The following is a 10,667-nucleotide window of genomic DNA, read 5'->3' on the forward strand; positions in this document are numbered from 1 at the left end:
ACAGCGGCCAGGTTTCGTAATAAACCGGTCTTTTAATTGCTATGGGGCAGGAGGAGGGAGGATAAAAAAAAAAAAGAGGCAAAGGTTTGTTGGGCTTGGTTGGCGCCGGCTGCAGAGAGAAGAGGCACTGTTTTTGCAAAGGAGCCTGGAGCTGCTAACAGGGACTTAAGTAACACTTCCTGGTGAGCCTGCGGGTGGAGATTTGGGGGGGCAGTGCCGCTGGGGCACGGGGAGGGGGGCAGAGGTCCTGGCCCCTCTCAGGGTGGCAAAGACACAAGAACCCAGAAGCTTTAGAAGTTTATTACAAGGTCATTGTAGAAGTAAAAATATATGTATCTGTAAGCTTCCCATCTCTCTCAGTGGTTCAAGTAACAAGTGCAAGTAACAAAATAGATTGTCTATTCCGTCTGCAAACTGGGAGTTCCTGGGTACAGAGAGCAACATGAGCCCCAGCTCCCCAAGTCCCAAAGTCTAGTCCTGGCAAGGGTGCAGACCCCCGCTCAAGCGAGGCCCATGCAGTTGCCAGTGCCGGTCTCAAGCAGGGTGGGGGGACGCAGTAGGTCTCGCTCCACCCCAAGTATGGAGTCCAGGCCCTCCACTGTGGGGGAGGCTGCAGCTCCCCCACTCCAGCTGCTCTGCCACAGAGCCTGAGCTCCAGGTTCCCCTCTCCTGCTGGCCCGGGTCCCCCTCTTCTCCTCTCCCGGGGGGGGGCCACAGCGGGCGCTGCTCCAGGCTCACCGCCCTGGGGGCAGCGGCATGCTCCCCTCTTCTCCAGTGATTCTGCCCCCATGGTCTCACAGGTTGGGTCGTTTGGGGGGGTTGTTCTGGGGGGGGAGGGGTCAAATATTTATTTTATTTTTTTTTCCGTAGCAACCCAGCCGGTTCTGATGCTGGGAAGAGTCTCAACGCTCCTGGAGGGAGATGTAGGGGACCCACTGGTTGTTCCCTCGGCTCTCTTCGCAGTAACTGGCTACCTCCACCAGGCCGTGGCTTTTCCAGGCGTCTGTGTGAGGGTTCTGTGATGGGGAAAGATGGGGTTCAGTGGGAGCCTCAGGAGTGGGCAGGGAGCCTCCCTCTCCCAGGGCCCCTCTGGGGAAAACAGGCCAGCTCAAAATAGCTCCCTGGGGAAGGAGGCCCCGCCGTGCAACCCACGGGACATGCCGATCGTGGCTGAGCGCTGAGCTGGTACGAGACTGGCCAGCTCAACTTTGTTGACAAACACGGGCCCAGGTGCCTGGGCAGGGTGGGGCAAGTCCCAGGCCCAACTCACCGTGACCAGGAGGCAGTGCAGGTCTCGGGGCTCGGTGGTGCCTTGGGTCTCCGCTGGCTCACCCAGCAGCTGGGCCAGGCGCTGCATGCCTGACACCCGGACGATATTAATGTCGTTGTCACAGCAAAAAGACTGGATGAGTGTGAAGTGGATCTGCAGGGCGATGTCATCCTCCTCCTCTTCATCAATGGCCAGAAGGCACAGGACCACACTGTCAGGGTCCCTAAGGGGGCCAGAGGAAGGAGACGGGTCAGTTGGGGGCTGAGGAAAGGCCACTGTGCACAGGGGAGTTTCGAAAAGCAAAGAGAAACCGAAGGCGCGTAAGGGATTGAGTGTGCATGCAGCTGGGGGGGGGGGAATGCCCGCTTCAAAATATTTAGGGGGGGACAAGGCAGGAGCAAATATGGTGGTGGGCACTTGCAAACGCTGCAGCGTCAGGATACTGCAACCCCCCCCCCCCCGCCCCGCCCCAAAGCAAGCCTAGAGGCGCTCCATCCACAGTGGGGACGCTTGGGGAAATCCTAGCCCTGTGCAAGAGAGAAGTGCAGCAGGGAGTGTGCAGAGCGGAGGGGGTCCCCACCCGCGCCCAGTCCGGGGACGGGGTGTGACTCACACATTCATCAACTTGGCTGACTCGTACACCCCCACGGTGAGGCGGTCCTGGCGCTGCGCGGCCACCAGGAGCTCCTCTACGGCGGCGCTCACGGTCTGCATCCTGGGGTCAGGAGAGAAGGGGGGTCAGCGCTCGGCCCGGCCGGCCACCAGTAGCTCAGGTCCCCGCCCGGCCGGGCTGCCGTCAGGCGGCCACAGCCCCGGCTACTTACTTCTGTGCCGCGTTGTCGCACGCCACGAGCTCTTCCAGGGTCATGTTGCAGTTATAATCCACAGTGGAAAGCAGCCCCACGACAGTCCCCAGCGAGAAAATGCAAAATCCGAGGCCGGAAAGCCCAAAACCTTCCTACGGAGCCCGAGCGCTCGTTCAAGACCTTCGGAAGGCAGCGAAATCCTCCCCCAAAGAAGGAAAAAAGAAAAATGGCAAAATCCTCAGCAAGAACAATCCTCACGGCTGCAGAGGAAAGGATCGCGTCCACGACTTCAGCGATCTGAGCCCGCGGCCGCCGGCGCAGACATTTATAGACTCGTAACCAGAGGCGTGGCCTCGGTGGCGCGTCCGCCCCTCCTATTGGCGAGCCAACAAAGGCGAGAGAAAGTCGCGCTACGGTTGGCCGACGTCGGGGAGGGGGCGGAGCGCCGCGCGGGGGGCGCCCACGTGGGGGCGAGAGCCGGGAGGAGGGCGCGGAGGGGGGGAGGGTGGTGGCGGCGGGGAGCGTGAGTGCCAGAAAAGAAAAAAAAAGCAGAAGTTTTCCTCCTGATTTCCCGGCAGCTGCACCGCGTTTCGGGGCGCGCGCGGGATTTCCAGCGCGCAAGGCCGGCGCGGACTTTCGGAGCGGGGGGGGGGGGCCTGGAATCCCCTCTGGCCCCGGGAGAGTCCCCGGCCCGCGCCTTTCCCAAGTTCTGCTGAGGGCCTGCACGAGGAGGGTGCCCAGTTTGCAGCCTGATTCCTCCCCTCCGCAGGTGGTGTGTGTGCGGGGGGGGGGGGTTGGCTGCAGGGACCCCAGACCCTGGGTGACTTAACTTATCTGGGGCCCTGTGTCCCCACCTGTCTAATGGCCATGCAACGCCGGCCGCATTGGTTTGGAGGGAGCGTTAAATAAAATAAAGGGTACATAGTAAGTGTTCGATAGACGGTGGTGGTTGCATGAGGCCGCCGGGAGGCCCCCAAAATTGCGAGCTGCGAAGGCGGCCTCTGTGTCGCCACCTGCCCCCTGAGAATGCACACCAGCCTCATGGAGTTGCAGGAAGCATCGAATAAAACAAGGGGTACACAGTAAGCATTCAATAAATGTCACCCGGTGGCAAGGGCTAGCCGCCTCGAGGTCCCCAGAAGTAAGGGCTGCACAGCCGTAGGCGCTCTAGGGACGAGCCCGGTCGCCCCCTCGTCACCCCCCGCGAGTTTCAGGGTGGGGCGCGCGTGGGAGGCGCAGGTGGCTGGGCCCGGCCGGCCCCGCGCCCCCTGGCGGCGCCCGGCGCTTCACCATCTGACCGCACCTCCGCACCTGGCGGCGCAGAGCTGTTGGCGGCGCAGGAAGCGGGGAGGGATGGTTCTTGCTTGCGCGGCACCGGGCCGCTTCGGGTGCGCCGGCAGTGACAGTGGCCACTTTTATTCCTCCTTCCGGAGTGGACGCTGATATGCACGGAGCGCCTACGGCGTACCAGGCTCCCGGTATCATGGTTCATTTAATTTTCAAAGACCCAAGAAGCAGGGTCCATACTTAATCTGCATTAGACAAAAGGGGAAACTGAGGCTTAGGGAGGCCACGACTCCCGCAAGCCACCGGCCAGTTGGTGTTGGAGCCACACGTGTGCGACAGGCACGGCTGCACTCAGGGACTGCCGCCAGCCTCACCGTCTCCCCGGGAAGGCAGTTCACGAGCCTGGCGGGCAGGCCGGCGTGGGATTGCCTCCCACGGTCGATCGGGGGCTCCCGGGTGACTCACAGCTGCGTCCCCTCCCCCGCCAGCCTGGGGTCTGGTCCCGCGTCTCGGTTCCCCTGGCTCCCGGGCCCGCGGTCCCGCTGACGCATCGCTCCGCCTCCGCGCCGCCCACCGTGGGGGCGCGAAATGTCCCGGGCGCTGAGAGGTGTGGCGGTGCCACCTGGTGGCCACACGAGGTCTCTGCGACCGAAGCGCCGGAAGGGAGGCCCGGGGGCGGGGGCGGTGAGGCGAGGAGGGTGAGGGTGACGGGACTGGGGTGACAGTTGCAGTATTTTATATGCACAATATTTTACATGTGCGACAAAGAACTTTATAGATGCCATGTCTTTTAAAAATCAGAGACAAACTACTGCCCGGGTGTACCTGGTTTGTTTTTTTTTATATTATGGTAAAATACATTTTGATCATTTGCAAATGTACCATTCAGCGGCATTAAATATATTCTCTGTGCTGTGAAACCATCACCCACTATCTAGATGCAAAACTCCATCCACCACTATCTAGATCCATCCTCTCCAACATAAACTCGGTACCCATTCAACAGGAACCCAGACCCTGGGACCCACCATTCCACTTTCTGTCTCTGTGGGTTTGCCTATTTTAGACACCTGCTATAAATGGAATCAGACAGTGTTTGTCCTTCTGTGTCTGGCTTATTTCACTGAGCACAATGTCCTCAAGGTTCATCCACATTGTAGCAGGTGTCAGGATTTCCTTCCTTTTTTCTTTTCCTTCTTTTTTTTTTTAATGTAAGCTCTAGTGCAAGGTGGGGTTGATCTCATGACCCCAAAATCAAGAGTCACATGTTCTATGGACTGAACCATCCAGGTGCCCCAGGATATCCTTCCTTTTTTTTTTAAAGATTTTATTTATTTACTTATTTATTAGAGGGAGACCATGAGCAGTTCGAGGAGCAGAGGGAGAGGGACAAGCAGACCCCACACTCAGGGAGACCCTGACTCAGGGCTTGATCCAATGACCCTGAGATCATGACCTGAGCCAAAATCGAGAGTTGGCTGCTTAACCAACTGAGCCACCCCAGCACCCCTTAAGTCTGAATAATATTCCAGTGTTTGGATGGACCATGTTTTGCTTGTCTATTACTCCATCGATGGGCACTTGGGTTGCTTCCCCCTTTTGGCTGTTGTGGATGCCTGTTTTCATCAGTAAAATCTTAGTGGAACCTGGAGATGGGATTGGGGTAGCGAGTCTGTGGCATTTGCCTCCGGCACAAATTTTAAGGAAATGCCACAAAACTCAGTCATCAAGATCAACAATATTCTAAAGCAGTATTCTTGAAAAATCAAAATTTATGCAAAATAAAACACCCCATCTATGGCGAACAAAATATCAAGATTTTAAATATCCAATAGGGCCAGAACTGGGGGTAGGGCAGGGAAGTGAGTTGTGTAGGTACAAGGTCAGACCCTTTCTTTATTTACAATTTTCATCTTTTGTTCACCAGAGATTTTTTGGCACTGATTTTGATTTTTTTTTTAAAGATTTTATTTATTTATTTGACAGAGAAAGACACAGCGAGAGAGGGAACACAAACGGGGAGTGGGAGAGGGAGAAGCAGACTCCCCGCCGAGCGGGGAGCCCGATGCGGGACTCGATCCCGGGACTCCAGGATCATGACCTGAGCCGAAGGCAGTCGCTTAACCAACTGAGCCACCCAGGTGCCCCGATTTTGATTTTTTTTAATATGTATCTTGATGATTGAGTTTTTGGCGCCCCCTTAAATTTTGTTCCTGAGTCACCTTACCCTAAACCCAGCCCTTGAGGATGTCCCTATCTGCACCAAGGAGGGGTGATTGCATCTACTGAGGGTGAGACCCACAGCCCCCCATGGGAGAATACGTGAGTCCGGGACTTCCCCAGCAAGGGAACGGGCATATCCATACCCACATCAAAAATGAAACCCTTTTTAAAAAATGAGACCCTTTGTCTCAAGAATCGATAAATGGAACCACATTTTATATATTTATTTATTTGTCAGAGAGAGAGCAAGAACAAACAGGGGGAGGGGCAGAGGGAGAAGCAGGCTCCTCGCTGAGCGAGGAGCCCCAGGACTCCGGGATCATGCCCTGAGCCCCGGGCAGATGCTTCACCAACTGAACCATCCATGTGCCCCTGGAACCTCATTTTTTGTAATGTTGCATTGCATTGAAGGTACTCATATGACTGAGCTTTTATCAGGTGCTTACTACGTGCTGTGCATTTTGTAAGCAGTCTCTCTTCTGGGGGTTCACACCACGTTCACTGCCCACAAAGTGGCACTTTGCGGCTGTGCCAAGTTCACAGAAGAAGGAATAGAGACTCGGGAAGACAGTGTTACTAGTTCAAGGGCACAGAGCCTAGAGTTCCCTGAGGATATTCCCAGATACTCCAGATATCCCAAGGCCCCAGGGGTTAGGACTGGATGTTTGGAGCCTAGAGGGAGAGGACAGGGAGGGGTGGGGGGCACATGGGGATCAAGGAAGCCAGACTGGGGAGGAGACAAAGCAACGTGAGTGCAGAAGGATGAGTGGGTGTTTTCCTGGTGAAGTCGGGAGGAGGCATGCCAGGCAGAGGACACAGCCTGGCCTTTCAGGAGGAGGCTGATTCCCAGGAAAGGTCTGGACACAGATTCTTTGAGGCTCTGCTTTGCTCTGGCTAAGGGGGCAGAGAGCACTAACACTTGGGGTGCAAAATTTAAGGGATCAGCAAAAAACTCAGTCATCAAGATAACTAATCTTTTTTTCTCTCATTTTTTAAATTGAGATGTAATTCACATACCGTAACACTCACCCTCTTACAGTGTCCAGTTCAGTGGGTTTTGTATAGTGACAAGCTCATGCAACCATGGCCACTGGTCCAGAATGAGATAAATGTTTTATTGCGATAGTTTAACTCAAACAAATGCCCCCCAAAGTCTGTGATGGACGCAATAGTAAAATCTCCCATCAAGACAGGATCAATGACTGCCACACCAAGCCATTTCGGAGCCCCAGCCAAAAGGAAAAAAATCAGTATGACTGATTTGCCCTGATTTAAAATTTTGAAAATGTATCCATGGATTTTTTTTTCCCATTTGCTTTACTTTCTTAAAAGCATTGCATCAAAATAGCATTTCTCATCCTGACTGAGTTTCTGCTTCACCCAAGTCCAGGCCCTGCTTCTTGGGACCCTGCCTTTAAACCCTCCCTCACCTCCACCCTCTCCGCACAAACCTGGGAGCCAGGGGGTTGCTCTCAGTGGATGAAGGAAGAAAGCAAGGAGGTTGGAGGGTCTGCCTTCCCCGGGAGGGGGGATCCAGCATGGAGGCTGGAATGCCCCAGGAGGAGAGGCGGGCCTGGGGAGGAAGTGGGAGAGGAGGGGTGCTGTCTGGAGGCCCTCTTCATGACAGGAGGTGTTAGGGACCAGATGTTTGTGTTCTGTAAGCTGAGGCCCAGACCTCCAGTGGGGTGGTTCTTGGAGGTGGGGCCTCTGGGAGGTGATTCGGGTTAGGTGAGGTCATGAGGGTGGAGCCCCGTGGTGGATTAGCACCCTTATAAGGAGAGGAAGAGAGATCAGCCCTTTCTACACCATGTGAGGACGTGGCGAGAAGGTGGAGGCAGCAGTGGGGAGAGGCCAACCCTGCTGGAGCCTAATTCCCGACTTCCAACTTCCAGGACCGTGAGGAGTCAGGGAGTATGGCTCAAGGCCCCCCAGTCTATGGTGTTTTGTTATGGCGTCCTGAGCTCAGCAGGAGGGGGTGTGAGGGACAGGGTGAGGAGCATGGGGGGCAGACAGAGCCCCCCCGGACGGCACATGGAAGGGATGAGATGACCAAGGAGACTTCTGACTGCTTGGCTTTGCAGCCCAGCTTTCTTCCCGGTCAGCTGTGTGAACTTGGGCACGCCATTCCCCTGCTCCACTCCTGTGCCTCAGTTTCCCTCTCTGCTAATGGATATAATAGCATTATCCAGGATTGTTCTGAGCACCGAACAAGTTCCTTCTGGTCCGCACTTAGAAGAGGACTCTGGGTGCAGCCACTGCCTCTAAATAGGGGTGTTTTCTAACTTTCAGGCATTGATTGGAGGCCCAAGGGATGCTGATATGGTGCTGGGGGTGGGCGCTCCACTTCGGGTGGAGTGGTCAGGGGAGATGACACTTGAGCTGAGACCTGAGTGACATAAAGAAGCCATGCTTGGGAAGCATGAAGCGAGAGTGCTTCCAGCATAGCACGTGCAAAGGCCCTGAGGTGGGACCACACCTGGCACGTTTGAGGAGCCCCAGGAGGCCCAGGTGACTGGAGCAGAGTTAGTGAGAGGTAGGGGGGGGGATGAGATCAGAAAGGGGGGCCTTGGGGGGCGGGGGGGGGGGGGGGGGCGTCTGGGTGTGACTCTGGATGTGCCAGGAAGCCACTGTCAAGTTTGGAGGAGAAGCTGGCCTCTGACATCATGTGTTTTTTGTTTTTTTTGTTTTTTTTGCAGAGATGAACAAGACGTGATTCCTGCCCCTAAGGAGAGGCTTCCGGGTGGATGTGAGTCATCATCTGAAGTTGGAGATGTTGGTAAGACAGGATGGGCTGGGAGGAGGTGGGGATGATGCTGCAGGTGGTGGAGGTGACAAGGGCAGAGGCCAGGAGGTGAGAAGGCCAGGCAGGTTTGGGAATTGCTGAGGAGGAGGGAGGGCGGTGGGGGGGGCGGGGATGGCGAGTAGCAGGTGGCCTGGAGGCCTGCCAACTGCGACATCCTAGGGAGGGGTTGAGGGGGTTCTGCTCTGAGGTCACACTCACCTGGCTCAAACCCCACCTGCACCCCTGTGTGCCCTTGACTTGAGGACTTAATCTCTCTCTAACTCCCTCTTTTCGGGGAAAGATCAGACTAGTGAAAGGCTTGCAAGAAAGGATGACCTAGAAGGTATGTGGCACCTGGGAAGAGCTCCCCGTACCCCTCCCCTGCCTGGGACCTGGCAATCCACTGGCAGCCACCCTCTCCCTCCCTGGACCCCCATGCCCCCCAGCCCCCTGCTGCTGCACTCAGAGGGTCCCTCCTCTGTTCACCCTCCCCAAATGAAACACCACCAGGAAACCCTCCCTGCTGCCCTTGAATGTGAAGGGCATGATCCTGTACCCAGGCCTTTCCTCTCCCTGGAACCCTGTTCCTGCCCCGGGTCATCTTGCCCCTGCCCCCCTCTCACCAGGGCTTCCCCTGGCCTCCCGAGATGTTTCACACACCCCCCTTATCCGCACATTTCATGCTCCCCCCTTTTCTCCTTCTTGGCGTTTAGCACCACCAGACGCGCTGTGTGTCTTCCTTTTCCGACATAATTATTATCACGTCCTTTGCTAGAAAGTGGGCTCGATCAGAGCAGGCGTTTCCGTGTCTCCCCACAGTGTTCCCAGCACACAGCAAGTGCTGAGTAAAGGTGTGTTGGTTGAACGACTGAAGGAGTCCCCTAACTAATGAAGGGACCAGTGAGATGTCACACCCGGTGCAAAGAGCTCAAAGGACAGCACGTTCCTAGGCAACGAGGTGCTGGAGTAAGTGTGATGATCCGAGACCATCTTCAATGTTGCATCTTTCACTGGAACGTTTATACTTCCCCAGCACTTAGCCAATCGCTTGGCTAGAGGTCACAAGTCCCTGGAGACCGCCCTCACCTCAGACCCGGCGGCGAGCTGAGGGTTGGGGGGCGCGACCCCCCAGAACCTCGGGGGCCTTGGAAGAGTGCTGGATTTACACCCCTAGTGTAAATACCCCACCCTAGGCAGCTTCAAATGACAGGGATCTATTTTCTCCCCGTTCTGGAGGGCAGAGGTCCAAGGTCAAGGTGGGCTGGTTCCCTCTGGAAGTTCCGAGCGAGAATCCATTTCTGGCCCCTCTGGCAGCACGGTGCTCCTTGGCCCACAGACGCCTGGCTCCCATCTCTGCCTCCATCTAGACCCGGACTTCTCCCTGGATGTCTCTGTGTCTTCACAAGGACACCAGGAGTTGGACTCAGGGCCCACCCGCATCCCTGCGACCTCCTCTTAATTTAACCAATTACAGGGGCGCCTGGGTGGCTCAGTCCTTAAGCGTCTGCCTTCGGCTCAGGTCATGATCCCGGAGTCCTGGGATCGAGCCCCGCATCGGGCTCCCTGCTCCGCGGGGTGCCTGCTTTTCCCTCTCCCACTCCCCCTCCTCGTGTTCCCTCTCTCTCTCTGTCAAATGAATAAAGAAAATCTTTGGAAAAAAAAAATTTAACCAATTACATCTGCGAAGACCCTATTCCCAAACGAGGTCCCACTCACAGGTTCCAAGTGGGCATGCAGGGAATATTCAGGGCTCCCAGGCCCGAGGAGGGCCAGATGTGCAGACAGGCCGGTCGGGGCGGGGCTCACCCTCACACCTCCCTGCCCCGCAGCGTCTAACTCCTCAGCTCTGGTTCCAAAACAGATCTCAAATCCATCCCTTCTCTCCAGCCTCTGGGGCACCACCCGCAAGCCTGCCTCTAACATTCGTGGGACCCAGAGCAAGAATTCAGGGGGGCCACGAAACCCACATCTCAGGGTTCAAAAAATTACATACCAAGTAACAAACTGCTACACAAGCGTGTTCTATCCACCCATCGGGACAGATGCTTGGGGGGATTAGAGACCCACACATCGGGACGCCCACGAGGACGGTTAGGACAGGAAACACAGATGATAACAAATGCTGGCAAGGATGTGGAGACCCTGGAACCCGCACGCGCAGCTGGGGGGGAATGTAAAATAGCGCAGCCACTGTGGAAAAGTCTGGCGGCTTCTGCAAAGGGTGAACACGGAGTTACCATCTGACCTGGCAGGTCCAGCCCGGAGAGATGAGAGCCGTGTCTGCACAAAAACCTACTCA

The 10,667-nt window shown here is 56.1% G+C and overlaps 1 protein-coding gene across 2 annotated transcripts; it reads right to left on the bottom strand.

The window, feature by feature from the left end:
* Nucleotides 1-284: 284 nt before the first annotated feature.
* GADD45B (growth arrest and DNA damage inducible beta) lies at nt 285-2,376 on the bottom strand. 2 transcript variants are annotated; one of them, XM_021705265.2, is made up of 4 exons: nt 2,095-2,376; nt 1,884-1,985; nt 1,271-1,493; nt 285-1,016 (listed from the first exon to the last, which is right to left on the bottom strand). In XM_021705265.2, exons 1-4 carry the CDS (start codon nt 2,136-2,138, stop codon nt 903-905), a joined length of 483 nt encoding a protein of 160 aa, XP_021560940.1. In that variant the 5' UTR covers nt 2,139-2,376; the 3' UTR covers nt 285-902. The 2 variants fall into 2 exon arrangements, with proteins under 2 accessions (XP_021560940.1, XP_044774564.1); XM_044918629.1 differs by having other exon boundaries at nt 1,015-1,493; nt 2,095-2,365.
* Nucleotides 2,377-10,667: the final 8,291 nt, after the last annotated feature.

This window comes from Neomonachus schauinslandi, chromosome 1 (genome assembly GCF_002201575.2).
Source record: "Neomonachus schauinslandi chromosome 1, ASM220157v2, whole genome shotgun sequence".
NCBI lineage: Eukaryota > Metazoa > Chordata > Mammalia > Carnivora > Phocidae > Neomonachus > Neomonachus schauinslandi.

Bases quoted from the DNA above. Each gene is read 5' to 3' on its own strand.
- GADD45B (XM_044918629.1), bottom strand. From the start codon at position 2,138: ATGACCCTGGAAGAGCTCGTGGCGTGCGACAACGCGGCACAGAA. The intron at 1,986-2,094 runs GTAAGTAGCCGG...TCCTGACCCCAG, and splicing joins TGCGACAACGCGGCACAGAA to GATGCAGACCGTGAGCGCCG. The intron at 1,494-1,883 runs GTGAGTCACACC...TGGCCCCCTTAG, and splicing joins TCAGCCAAGTTGATGAATGT to GGACCCTGACAGTGTGGTCC.